This window comes from Cetorhinus maximus, chromosome 17 (genome assembly GCF_964194155.1).
Source record: "Cetorhinus maximus chromosome 17, sCetMax3.hap1.1, whole genome shotgun sequence".
Taxonomy (NCBI): domain Eukaryota; kingdom Metazoa; phylum Chordata; class Chondrichthyes; order Lamniformes; family Cetorhinidae; genus Cetorhinus; species Cetorhinus maximus.
Genome location: NC_135895.1, coordinates 83,795,383 through 83,809,762, shown reverse-complemented (window position 1 = coordinate 83,809,762; position 14,380 = coordinate 83,795,383). Strand labels below are relative to the sequence as shown.

General features: G+C 45.8%; 1 protein-coding gene across 1 annotated transcript in view; it reads right to left on the bottom strand.

The window, feature by feature from the left end:
• Positions 1-14,380, bottom strand: part of LOC144692770 (ADAMTS-like protein 2) — a 91,307-nt gene that overhangs the window by 65,572 nt on the left and 11,355 nt on the right. The window contains exons 2-4 of the mRNA XM_078561848.1: positions 4,025-4,100; positions 3,270-3,375; positions 2,359-2,504 (exon numbers count right to left, since the gene is read on the bottom strand). Coding sequence (XP_078417974.1) covers positions 2,359-2,504; positions 3,270-3,375; positions 4,025-4,100 — 328 coding nt within the window. The remainder of the gene's footprint in view (positions 1-2,358; positions 2,505-3,269; positions 3,376-4,024; positions 4,101-14,380) is intronic.

Below are 14,380 nucleotides of genomic sequence, written 5' to 3'. Positions count from 1 at the left end.
TTGGCGGGTTAGAACATCGCCTTGGGATTACATAGTCACATCTTTGAATTCACTCACAGGAGAGGGAATCAAAAAGGCAAATAGGTTATTGGTCTTCATCTCAAAAGGATATGGAATACAAAAGGGAGGAAGTGATACTTGCTCAGACCCCATCTGGGCTACTGGATTCAGTTTTGGACACCAACTCAGGAAGGAGATATTGGCCCAGATTCACCAGAATCACACCTGGACTTAAAGAGTTAAATCAGGAGGACAGTTTGCATGAACTTGGTGTGTATTCCCTTGAGTTTAGATAGCTGGGGTGATCTAATTGTTTTGCTGAAAATAATAAAGGGATTCAATAGGTCAGATAGAGAGAAACTATTATCTCTGATGGGGAGTGCAGAACAAGGGAGCACACTTTAAAATTAAAGCCAGAGCTGAAAGTGCAATCAGGGAGCACTTTGTCAAAGAAAGGGGAGTGGAAATCTGCAACAAAAGGCTGTGGATGTTCGGTCAATTGAAGCTTTCAAGACCGAGATTGATAGTTTTTTTGCTGGGCAAGGGTGCAAACATAGAAGCAGAAGCAGTCCAGTCACTTCCTCAAACCTGCTCTATCATTCAGTGAGATCATGGCTGATCTGTGTCTTAACTCCATTGACCTGCCTTGGCTTTACAGCCTTTATATCCTTGGCTAGCAAAGATCAAATTTAAAATTATTAAGCAAGCATCTAATGCTTTTTGTGGGAGAGAGTACCAATCTTCCACTATTTTACAAAAAGTGTTCTAATCTCTCTCCTAAATGGCTGAGCGCTGATTTTAAGGTTATGCACCCCACCCTAGGCTCACTCACCTGTAAGAAATGGTTCTATCTACCAAATCAATTCCTTTCAAAATCCACAAATCTCTATCAAATAACCCCTTAACCTTCTTAATTCCAGGAATACAAAACTAGTTTATGTAATTTCTCTTCATAATCTAAACATTGAAGCCCTGGTGCTATTCTGGTGAATCGGCGTGCACTTCCCACTTCCCTCCTAGGCCAGTATCTCTTTTCTAAAGGTAGTGCCCAGAAATGTTTGCAGTAATCCAGATGTGGTCTAACCAGGCCTTTGTAGAGCTACAGCAAAACTTCCTCCCCTTTACATTCTAGCTCTCTAGTTATAAAAGCTAACACATCATTCAAATTTTTCATTTTGTTTGCAGCTGGCAACTCCATTTTAGTGACCTGTATATATAGATCCTTAAATCTCTTTTGACTTCCAGTATTCCTACTTCTCACCATTAAATAATACTCGGATCTATCCTTTTTTCTTCAAAATCAACGGCCTCACACCTAACTGCGTTGAATTCCATTGAGCACAGTTTCACCCGCTTATTTAATCTATCAATGTCTCTTTGTAATTTTATGCTCCTGCCTGCACAACTTATTACAGTTAATCTTGGTGTTATTGGAAAGCTTGGGTACATAGCTAGCTCTCAGTTATGTTACCCAATCCATTAATAAATATAGTGGATAGTTGAGGTCTAAGCATGGATCCTAGTAGGACAGCACTATCAATTACTTTCAATTAAAATACAAACCTATTATCCTGCTCCCTGTCTTCTACCTAACCAATTTTGTCTACAAATGACATCAAAATTTTGACTTTAATTCCATGAGCTTTAATTTTAGCTAACAGTCTTTTCTGTGGAACCTATCAAATGCCACCTGGAAGTCCATGGTAACCATATCCATAGACATTCCCCTGTCTACGACTTTAGTTACTTCCTCCATTAAATTGTTATAAGTTCATGTTGAATCTCTCCAATCAGCTCAAATTAATCTACATCCTTAGTCACATAGATTATCTACATTAATTATAGATTCCCAATAAATCCCCAATAACAGATCCTAGGCTTTTCATTGACACGATGCGGACGTCCTGGCTAGGCCAGCATTTAATGCCCATCGCAATTGCCTTTGAGAAGGTGGTGGTGAGCTGTCATCCTGAACGGCTGCAGTCCCTGGGAAGACTGAGACAAAATCAATATTCAACATTAAACTTCTTAAGGGATATGGAACAAAGGCAGGTAAACGGAGTTGGGAGATATGAACCAGGCATGATCTAACTGAGTGGCAGAATGGGCTCAAGGGGCTGAATGGGCTAGTCCTGTTCCTCTGAACCTACTCCACGTAAGTATAGTGCCATGGGTTATTTATTCAGAATCAAGATGTAATGTGGAAGCAACATGTTACAGAGCAAATGAGTTGCCTGCTATTGCACTACACTATCCACCCTCTGTTATCAGGCACTGTTTTCACTTCAGTGGAAAGCTCATTTCCAGAACAGCGATTTGATGAATAGTTTGAAGTTCACCCAAACACATCAGCCTTACCTCACATCGGCCAGTAATGCAGACGCCCTGATAGGTTCTGTCCCGGCACGATGTTCCATCCTGAGCAGGAACCATTAACTGCCTCTCTCCGTCAGTAGTGGTGCATTGCAAGTCACATGGCTTGTTTGAAATATTAATATAATCATCTGTTTAATAACCAAAAGAAGGGACTGTTAACGATAATCAGCATCCCATCGTCCCTCATGATGTAAAAAACAACAGGGGCCTCTTTCCTATCTGTCTTGTTTGGTTGAGCTTTCAACAGTTCTCATCTAATGTCTTGATGAATTTTCTGATCTTGGCAAGAAACCAAGGAATTACAAGCCGTTGTCAATCTACAGAAAATGACATTCCATGATAAGCCTTACCAGGATGTACCTGTAATAGACCTCAGGAGGTGTCAGTTTAATACAATTTGAACTTTTGGCCTTAAGAAGAACAGGTCATCTTAAATATAGATCCACAGTAGCAGCACGATTTTATTTGCACATGTTATATAATATAATGCTCCTGGTCCTCATCATACAGTGTATCACCAGAATTATTAGGAGTGACGCCATAAAATATCTGCTACAAAAACTAAGGTAGGTTTTAGAGAGCATCTTAAAAGGAGGAGGGGGGGTGGGAAAGAGAGAAAGAGAGAGAGAGAGAGAGAGAGGTTTAGGTAAGGATTTCCAGAACTTAGGCCCTTGGCAGCTGCCAATGACAGAGCAATAAAAGCTGGGGATGTATAAGAGGCCAGAATGGGCAAAGCACGAAGATCTCAGGAGGTTGTAAAGCTGGAGGAGGTTACAGAGATAGAACTTTACATCTTTTTTATATCTCTTAGTTTTAAAATGACTGCAACATGCAGTCAGAAACACTATTATGTGCAGTGTTTCTATTTTTAAATCAAGCTTGTAGCATCTTACCTGGATACAGTGGAACCCAGTGATAATATCGGCCACCACTGAATGCTTTGGCATTAAAAGCTGAACATTGCTGTTGTTTGAAGCTGACTCCGTTGTTTGCACAGGGCTGTACAGAGAAAGAAAAACATAATGAACACAAAGATCTTGCAATTATATAGTACCTTTCATGACCTCAGGACATCCTAAAGCGCTTTCAGCATATTGAGTACTTTCTGAAGTACAGTCAATGTTGTAATGTAGGAAATGTTGCAGCCAAATTGCAAACAAGGTTCCACAATATGATAATCGACTTTAATGATGTTAAATGATGGATAATTATTGGCCATCAGTGCTGCACTGGCATGTCAGTCCAGATTTTAAGTGGGACTTGAACTCACAACCTTCTAATTCAGAGGCAAAAGTGCTACCAGCTGAGCCACTGCTGGTACTACAAGGTATGGCACTACAAGGTGCATCCCATTCAGCAAATGCGCAGTGGCAAGGTTTCTCTGTTTGCCCCCTGGATCTCGTTGTCATTTACAAGGTATTAGGCAGATAAAGGCATACACCAATTTGTTGAGAACACAAGGTCCACTTAAGGGTGTGGTCAGTGACTCTGAGTCCAAAAAAAAACTCAATGGTGGTGACCACAGGCTCAATGAAGGAAAAGCATTGAAGATTTGTCATTGCTATCTGTGGGTGAGTTTATCCCGAAGGAGCAAGAATGGGAGGAAAAGAGACAAAACAGTCAAAAACACGGATCTAGAAAGCCTTACCTGGATTTGGCACAAGTGGTACCGCCGAGGTGATCCAGTGCAAAAGGTGCCGTTTTTACTTTGTGAAATGATACGTCTGCAAAAGAAAATCACACTTCAATAAATGTACTGTAATGTCAAATCTAATTCAACAGTTCAAATAAGGCTATAAACATCACCTCAGCTTACTGAACTACAGTGGTTCACCATCTTATCAAAGGTCACAGACCTGAAACGTAAACTTTCTTTCTCCACAGATGCTGCCTGACTTGCTGAATATTTCCAACCTTTTCTGTTTTAAATGCAAACTTGAATTTTTGAAACCTACATGTAAATTTATCAATAAATATAACATCTAAAACAAAATCCATTAAATGTATTAAGCAATTCAAAACAAAATGTTATTCTTTTTGAAACAGTTGCATACATCATGTTGTAAATTCCCACGGTGTGTGTTTTTCAGAAAGGCCTATTACTGTGTCAGGAACGTGGAGCTCAGTTTAGAAAACTTGACTGGAGGTTGAGCCATTTAATAGAGCTTTCTTCATTTTCTTTTCCTAATGATGCCTTGGTTCCAACCAATTAGCCACAATCCAATTATGCAATCCACCATGCTTCTTTTAGCAACCCTTGCTGGCCACATCATGTACTTCTTGCTCCAAGCGTTCCCTTTGAACCCAAGAGCTTCCCAGCCGAGGCTCCTACTCAACTTGAACTTCTCCAACAACCAGAGGTTCTTCCTGGTTTGTAAGGCAAGAATTGGAGGAGAGCCAGAGAGCAAGAATTGAAAGGGTGGAGCAAGAGATGAAGTTGGAGAATTAACACAAGTTAAGAGAACAAAACAGCAAGGACTTACAATGGGGAACAATGAACGCAATAGAGAGAGATACACAGATAGAGCATAGAAAAGAGAGACACACAGGTGTATTGTTGGAAGACAGACATAGGTGGTATAGGACTATTAATCCAAAACAATCCAACTAAACCTTCTTGGAGGAACTTGAAGACATTCCTCAAACACTTACTGCAAATCCCATCAGGAACTCAAATATGAATATAGATATCATCCCCTTTTTTCATCTGGTCAATCACCGCATAAAATTTACAATAATTAATAGTTTGAAAGATAGCATGTGTGTGCAGGCACCTCAATCCAGGAATGGGAAATAAAAATCTGACAGAGTAGTGTATAACAGAGTAGTCATATCCTGCTCATCAGCTACTTAGCAGCATCAATACCAGCTGACTTTTCCTCCACTCATCGAATGCAAGGTTGTCAAAGGCACTGCCAATCACAACTGGATGAGAAGGGATATATAAAGAACAGGGGCAGAATTGTCCGGTCCCATTGGCACCAGGCGTCATGGCGGGTGTGAGCGGACAATATGGCGAGAAAGCCAAAAACCGGCTTCACGCCATCGTGAAACCAGTTTGCAATTGTCTGCTCCAAGCTGTAGGACACCAAGGAAGAGGCGCCTCACATTTGGAGGGGGCGGAGTTCTGGCACAGGAACGTCTCTTTTTCCCAGCTGCCTTTCAGTGCGCTGCCAGGGCAAGGGCTACAGTGCGGGTGGGGCTGGACGGCACACGGCAGCACAGACTGAAGGAAATACACAAGCACACACCGGGGGCCTGGGGTGGGGTGAGGGAAGCGGCCACGCACTTAGAAAAGCTTGTCAAAACAAAAGTGAGCATTCTTCCACAGCTGAGATCATTCAGCAGCAGCTCCATTGACATGCTTGGAGTCGGGCCTCAGAAGCTTTTCTGCCCACACAAGCTATGCAAAAGCCTGATAGTGCCACCAAATTCTCCAGAACCTTTCACCCTTCAGGCACAGACTGCAGATTAATGCGCATTTTAGGGGGCAGCAGAACAAGTTGGCCGACTGGTCAAGCTGTCGAATCCCCTTGTAAAAAGTGGCCGTGGCGCAGTCACTGGTGGATGTGCTCACAGCCACTTGCAACGTCTTTATTAAGGTTTGGACCCAGTATCCCTCATGGTTCAAGCTAACAGCGCAGCCTTGCAGTGTGAGTTAGGAGAATGCCTGCGCCTGAGCTGAGAGCACAGCATGCAGTCCAATGGCCAAAGCTGCCGCCAATCAGTCAAGTGGAGGGGGACAGGGGTGGTGCGGTTTCAAGCAGCCGTGAAATGCACTACACACTGGCCAACCAAGTGGTGGCCAGCACTCTCCTGTATGCATGAAGGGGCCTTCAGGCTTAACCAAGAGAGGTTCTTAGTACACCTATGCAAACCAACGCATCTCTCCCTCTGATTCTGCAGGAGGAGAACATCAGGATCATGGAGCCTGGTGATTTAGCGGTACGCCTCATGGCTTACAGGGAGCAGAGAAGAAAAAGAGAGTGGCAGAGGCACCTGGCTCAGCAAAGGGAGGAGCCCCTCCCTCAATTGGAAGGGGCGGCAGAGCCTGCAGCTGAAGATCCACAGAGAGCCATCACTCGTAGGCACCTCACTAGACCCAGGGTCTAGAGATGGCACCTGTCATTCCTTCAAATGACTGAGAACCAGTGTCACCGAAGACTGCGCATGTCTAGGGAACTGGTCGGTCACATATGCCACCTGCTACAGGATTTGGCGCCACGGGAACATGGAGGACACCCACGGCCAATGGCCGTGAAAATGATCGCGATGCTCGATTTTTACTCTAGTGGCTCCTTCTAGGGCTCCACAGGTGACCTGTGCAGGATCTTGCAAGCCTCCACGCACAAGTGCATCCAGAGGGTCACAGACGCCATCTTCGAGAAGGCACAGAACTTTGTGCATTTCGCCTGGGGTCATAAAAGCAAGGAAGCAAGAGCGCTGGGATTTGTGCAGATCTCAGGTTTCCCACAGGTGCAGGGTGCCATCGACTGCGCTTAGGTCTCCGTGGCAACAAACAGTCAACTACATCATCCGCAAGGGCTTCCACATTCAGCTGGTTTACAACCAGCACAAACACATCCCACAGGTCTGTGCATGATTCCCAGGGAGCTTCCATGACTCCTACATCCTTAGCAGGTCTCAGATTCCTGACATCTTCCAGGGTCCACAGAGGCTGCAGGGTTGGCTCCGCAGGGACAAGGGCTACTAACAGAGGATGTGGCTGATGACGCTCGAGTAGCGGCCTCAGACTGCAGCAGAGTGACAGTATAAGGAGGCTGATGTCGCAACCCGGACTTTGATGGAGCAAACGAAAGGCATCTTGAAAATGAGGTTCCAGTGCCTTGACAGGTCCAGTGGAGCCCTGCAATACAGCCCCCAGAGGGTGTCACGCATCATCGTAGCTTGCTGTGCGCTACACAACCTGGCGCTGCAACAGGGGAAGGACCTAGCTGAGGAGGTGATGGAGGAGCTCCACATTCCTCCAATGAGGGGGACATTGAAGGGAATGGCAGTGATGAAGTCCTCGAAGTCAAGGATGCCGGTGATGAGGTCATCGCACTGGCCAGATGAGGCAGGCGCACTCGGGAGGCCCTCATAGCCGCAAGATTCGTGGAGGATGATGACGGGATGCAGTGAGGACAGTCCTGACATCCTCACCTTCCATCTATGAACCTTTGACTCCTGTGTGGCTGATAGCTGCGAACATACCCTTAGTGCTCAGGCTCATGTCACAGATGTCACAGAGGCCCTAATAGTCAGATTCCAAGAGGATGATGACAATGACATGCAGTGAGGACACTCCAGAGATCTTCACATAGCCTCTGAGAATGTCTGGCCCCTCTCTGGCTGAGGGCAGCTCGCTTGAGCCCTGTGATCAGGGTCATATCATGGAGATGCAGCCATGAAACTTTAAATGCACCTGATCCTTAATCAGCCTTCAGCATCTGTCTCCTTCAGGAGCCCAGCGTCACCGGACACAGATGAAGAGATGGGGGGGGCCAGCCCCACCTTAAAAGATGCTGAGTGCACACAAAGAGAATGACAGAACTCTGTGACTCCTGCCCACTCCATTCTGGCAGCAATGACCAGCAACATCGAGGTGCAGGCATCAGTAATGTGTCCGGGGAGTGTGAGGCTGGACCATCACTTTGATCTGAAGGTTACACACAGCACAGGGAAGAGGCCCTGGACTGAGGCACCTGCCTTTATCTTGTGCAGGATCCAAGGTTTCACATCTGAGTAACACAAACACTGCTCATCATAACAAGGAGTCATAGGCAGGGAGACATTGTTGGGAGTTTATTTACAATAATGAACATTATGTACAAGTGATTAACACTCATGCCCACACTGTGCAACTAATTCTTCTTAACATTCCTAACCCTGCCGCTATGTATTGCTGCTCCCCCGACATCTACAGCAGAGGTGGAGGCAGCCTGCTGTCTATGATAACTTTGGCGTGCATCCCCTTGAGGACCAAGACCTGGAGTGCCCTGGCCTGCTTTGGGTGTCCTGCTGTGGGCCAGCTGCACACTACTCAGCCTGTGGAGCTGGAGCTGCTGGGGTCACAGGAAGAGCGGATTTGGATCTGCTGGACATTCCCGGAATCACCTGGTTGGATGGCCCTGGGGTGTCGAGCTGCTGGTCCTCCTCCCTATTTGTGCCCAACGACCCCTGGCTGACTATTTGAGGAGAAGGGGAAGCTGAAGTGAGATCAAGCTACCCCGCACTCCTGTCGCGCTGGCACTGTTGCAGGTCAACTATGGCGTCAGGAGTTCAGCCTGTGCAGCAGTGCAGAAACAATGTCCTGGACCAAGGTCTTCATAGGAGCTACCATCCTGCCAGTGTTGACCCCAGTGTGTTGGCATGCCAGCGCTATCATCTCAGACTGAAGGTAGCCGGACTCTTCCATCCTCCCTTGCAATCTGTGGAGTGTACCAAACATCCCTTCCTGATGTTCCCGTGATTATCTTTGCAGCTCCACCAACTGATTGAGGACTAAGTCCAAAGGCGCATCATCTGACTCGGACTCCACAGGTTCCATCCCTCCAGCAGTCCGCCGAGTGCCAGTGACACAAGGATGTCCCTGCCTCCGCCTGCTGTGGAACAGATTGTGTGCTGTGCTCACCAGATTGTGATCCCAAGGCTACTCTATATCTAGGTCCCACCAAGGTGCGTGTCGGGTGTCGTGGAAAGTGTGGGTGAACGCCATGATGGCCCTTCAACGGTGCTGCTCTCTGGGTCCTCATCCGAGGCGCTCTCAGCACTGGGGTCGAGGTCAAGGTTGCCTGAGGACAATTGGTTAGATGTGCCGAGGACAGAAAGGAGATTATTAGTGCTTAGCAGCCGCACTGAACACAGAACATTGGAGGTAGTAGCACTGAGAGAGAGATCATGTGGTGCAGGATCCTCACGTGGGTGTTCACTGCCAACCTTACCACCACTGCAGGAACGGTCCATGTCGTCTCCGGCCAGCTCCAACATGTGACTTCAACTGAAATGAGGACCTTGGTGTCCGGCACACCACCCCTAGTCTAGGACCTCTCCAGTTGATTGTGCATGATCTTGTCCTGCATAAAAACAGGGTTTTTTTTATTCATTCAAGGGATGTGGGCTTTGCTGGCTCGGCCAGCATTTATTGCCCACCTCTAATTGCCCTTGAGAAGGTGAAGGTGAGCTGCATTCTTGAGCCACTGCAGTCCACACGGTGTAGGTACACCCACAGTGCGTAGCACGCGTAAGTGAGCCATAATATGAGCACGACTGATAATCTTAAATTGGTTGTTAGTGTAATTCTTAGCACACACAGGATTGTTTAGTAAATGTTGTCCAACCTCGGAATCACATCTAATGTTGGACCCTGTCATTACGTTTTGCAAGCACGGGCAGGTTGGTTGTGTACAGTCAGTACTTTGCCTGTTGTGAATAGCTGAAGGGACATGCTGGCTGATACAATCCGCCAGTCTTTGGGACATAGGCCTACATACCTAGCATTACACTGGCACTGAAATTCATGTATCACATTACTCATTTGTGTGCTAGACAGAACGTCCCTTTTGGTTTGGCGGAAGAATCCTGTTAGTGGCGAACACCACTCATGCTGCTACTGCACCTTCACCTGTTCCTCAAATTTCTGAGATACCATACCCTTCCGGGGCAATCCGAGGTAGCCTGGGCACTTTTCAGGAGCAGAAGTGGCAGCCTTAGGCCCATTCATGAGTTTGCGCGATATATATCAGAGCAGTGATCTGATCAAGGTAGCCATTATCATGCCGGATGGCTTTGATACGCCCTTTTTCAGCATCAAGTTTGCACGGTGAGGAAATGGCTTGGGCCCTATTTACAAGGTTGCCGTAAAGACCAACCTTGTAGCACGTGAGACTGTAGGAGTCCCAACGCACATATTGACCAATAAAGGTAGGTTTAAAGTAAGTGCTAGTAGAAAACACACTGGCAGATTTCGCAACTAGCACGGCAAGGAAAGGGAGGTCATTTGACTGCTCCATTTCAAAGGTGAATTTGAGCGCAGGATGGAGCCCATTAAAAGAGGTGTAAGGAAATTCTTACATGCAGCTGCCGATTCAAATATAGCAATCGTGCCTTTTTATAAAATTCAATTATGGGATGTGGGCATCGCTGGCTAGGCTAGCATTTAATGCCCATCCCTTATTGCCCTTGAGGGGTGGTGAGCTGCCATCTTGAATTGCTGCAGTCCCTGTGGTGTAGTCACACCCACAGTGCTGTTAGAGAGGGAGTTTTAGGATTTTGACCAGCGACAGTGAAGGAACAGTGATGTATTTCCAAGTCAGGATGGTGAGTGGCTTAGAGGGGACACAGAGCACAGGTTGTTGTGCTCCCATCTATCTGCTGCCCTTGTCCTTCTAGATGGTAGTGGTCGTGGGTTTGGAAGGTGCCGCCTAAGGAGCCTTGGTGAGTTTCTGCAGTGCTTCTTGTAGATGGTACACACTGCTGCAACTGTGCGTCGGTGGTGGAGGGAGTGAGTGAGTGTGGATGTGGTGCCAATCAAGTGGGCTGCTTTGTCTTGGATGGTGTCAAGCTTCTTGAGTGTTGTGGGGGCTACACTCATCCAGGCAAACAGAGTATTCCATCACACTCCTGACATGAGCATTGTAGATGGTGGACAGGCTTTTGGGAGTCAGGAGGTGAGTTACTCGCCACAAGATTCCCAGCCTCTGACCTGTTCTTGTAGCCACAGTATTTATATGGCTAGTCCAGTTCAGTTTCTGGTCAATGGTAACCCCAGGATGTTGATCGTAGGGGATTCAGTGATGGTAATGTCATTGAATGTCATGAGGCAATGGTTAAATTCTCTCTTGTTGGAGATGGTCATTGCCTGGCACATTTGTGGCGTGAATTTTACTTGCCACTTGTCAGCCCAAGCCTGGATATTGTCCAGGTCTTGCTGCATTTGGACATGGACTGCTTCAATATCTGAGTCGTCGCGAATGGCACTAAAAATTGTGCAATCAGCGAACGGCCCACTTCTGACCTTATGATGGAAGGAAGATCATTGATGAAGCAGCTGAAGATGGTTGGGCCTAGCACACTACCCTGAGGAGCTCCTGCAGTGATGTCCTGGAACTGAGATGATTGACCTCCAACAACCACAAACATCTTCCTTTGCACTACGTATGACTCCAACCAAAAGAGAGTTTTCCCCCCGATTCCCTTTGACTCCAGTTTTGATAGGGCTCCTTGATGCCACACTTGGTCAAATGCTGCCTTGATGTCAAGGGCAGCCACTCACCTCACCTTGGGAGTTCAGCTCTTTTGTCCATGTTTGAACCAAGGCTGTAATGAGGTCAGGAGATGAGTGACCCCGGCAGAACCCAAACTGAACATCAGTCAGCAGGTATTTGCTAAGCAAGTGCCACTTGATAGCACTGTTGATGACCCCTTCCATCACTTTACTGATGATCAAAAGTAGACTGATGGGGCTGTAATTGGCCGGGATGGATTTGACCTGCTTTGTGTACACAGGACATACCGGGGCAATTTTCTACATTGCCAAGTAGATGCCCATGTTGTAGCACAATTGGAGCAGTTTGGCTAGGGGCACAGCAAGTTCTGGAGCACAAGTCTTCAGTACTAATGCCGGAATATTGTCAGGGCCCATAACCTTTGCAGTATCCAGTGCCTTCAGCCGTTTCTCGATATCATGTGGAGCGAATCGAATTGGCTGAAGACTGGCATCTGTGATGCCGGGGACCTCTGGAGGGGGCCGAGATAGATATCAGAAATATGGAAGAGGTAGGAAGTTAGGTGTCATTCCACCGAAGAAGCGTTTTTTATGGAACCCGACAAATATGTGTTTGCAAGAGCTGAGCCTGGAGGGGATCACATGGCAATACCATCTATTTGGGCACACAAGTATCGTGAAAACTGAACTCAACTGCGCAAGTTGCTGAGCTCAGTTCATAAGTTCAATGAGTACAGATGCAGACAATGGCGGTGGGTCTATTTTGCACTGCGACACTATAATCATGGCAAATTTCTAATGGCTTCCATGAGCAGTACATTGGTGCATAGGCTAGCAATGTCAAATGTGCACATGGACACAGCATCACCATCGATATGCAAGTCCTGTATGGTCTTCGCGAATGTGAAGGAATCGTTCACCGTTTATATGGAAAACTTGCTCAAAACTGCCTGGTTTGAATTTAAACCAAGCTTGGCAGTTAACTGTCAGTTATCTTGTGGATTCTCCAGGGTAACGTCTCTACCAGAGTCCACATGCCAGCCAATCAGCACTCTCTTCTCATGCAATATAAATTGTTGTTCCCTTTACATTTGGTATCTTGAGAATTGTCTTGATGAGTGCAAGACGAAAAGCTTCGACAACGTGTCTTTTTTCAGCAATACTCAAGTTTTTTTACTACCAAACAACTACTAATTACTATCTTAATTATCACATCTATTCTAAAACTCAAAGGCAACATTTGTTAAACGTGAGTTAAAAGACAAGTTACAATTAATTATGAACTATAAATTACACATTAAATGGCAGTTACAACTAAAACAGATCTTACAAATTGGTTCAGTGGTCTACTCAGCATATTTGCCATCAAAATCAGCCAACAAAGCCCTTCAGAACTCTGTCATCCTTACAAAGAATTTCAGCTGCTCTTATTCTCGGATTTAGTCTGATCCCCAGCTGAGAGCAGTGTCAACCAACCCGAGTACCACAGGTACGGTCTTCACCAAAAATGGCACACATCTGCAGAACTTCTTCAAGTTGCTCTGAATGGTGTAGATCCACCAATGTTATCTTCAAGTAAAAGAAACAGCTGCAGCAACTGTGTATTTGCTTATTCTCAGCTTCTGGATCTTCTTCAGCATGCCTGTACTGCACCACTGGATTCATTAATTTCTACTGAGCTCTGATTACTCTTTCTCCTTTTATATAGTTTCCAATCTCAATTTCAGTCAGTCAGAAATTGGGAGGGTTACTTTCCTTTCTCAGTTTCCATTCTCAGTTTTCCTTTCCAATTACGGTCTGTCTCAAAATTACAAGCTTTGCCCACAGATTCCATCACAATGGCCTTTTAATTATCTCTGTTGGCTACCATATGCGGACGGGTAGCTGTTCCACCCCCGATCCAGCCTCCCAGAAAATGGATTGGGGGCTTGACAGTGCAGGCAAACCGGTCAATGGAGTGAAATTACACACCCGCCCGCCCATTCCCTTGATTTTTATGCTGAAGTCCTGGAGTGAGACTTAAGCCTACAACCTTCTGACTCAAAGACAAAGTGCTACTGGGACACAGCTGACATCCACAGAAAATGTTTTTTTAAAAAGTTAAATTTTTAAAAATTGGGGCCAAAATCCTGCCCTGGGTGCCTGAAATGCACCCATATCCCTCAGCTTGATGAGGAAAGAGATTCATCAGAAATTCTAACACTGTAGAAAATTGTGCTCAACAATGCTGCACCTGAGAACATGAATTATGATGTGTGCAGTCTATTTTGATTACTTTGACTCTAACCCATGAAGGCAGCATGGGATGCGTACCTGCACATTTCCAGTGGAAGTGTACATGGCTCCCAATCCTCCTTGTACCACTTAAAACAAGCAGGTCGTGTTAATTTTCTTTTACACGGTGAGCACATTCTTTTGCGCTGTGAGCTTGCAAGTGAACAACTTGCAACTTCACACTTAGCTGCATACAGCACAAGTCACTATGGTGAGCCATTCAGAAGAAAGGAAAAACAGGAGACCTCATATCTTTTGTTAAAAGAAATTTCTCCACTACCCCCTACAATGGAATCTTTGTTTACAAGAGTCTACTGGCCCACTCACTGTTCCCCAGCTCTCCCATTACTTATAAAAAGAAACGCAAGCGTTTTTTTGAGCCTGCACTCCAAGTTAATAGTTAGGTTTGCTCCTTCAGCTGAGCTATTCATTTTGCTGTATGAGATTAGGTTGAAGAGCATCTGATTGTTTGACAAGTATCTTGCCAACTAGGCCGGGCTTGAA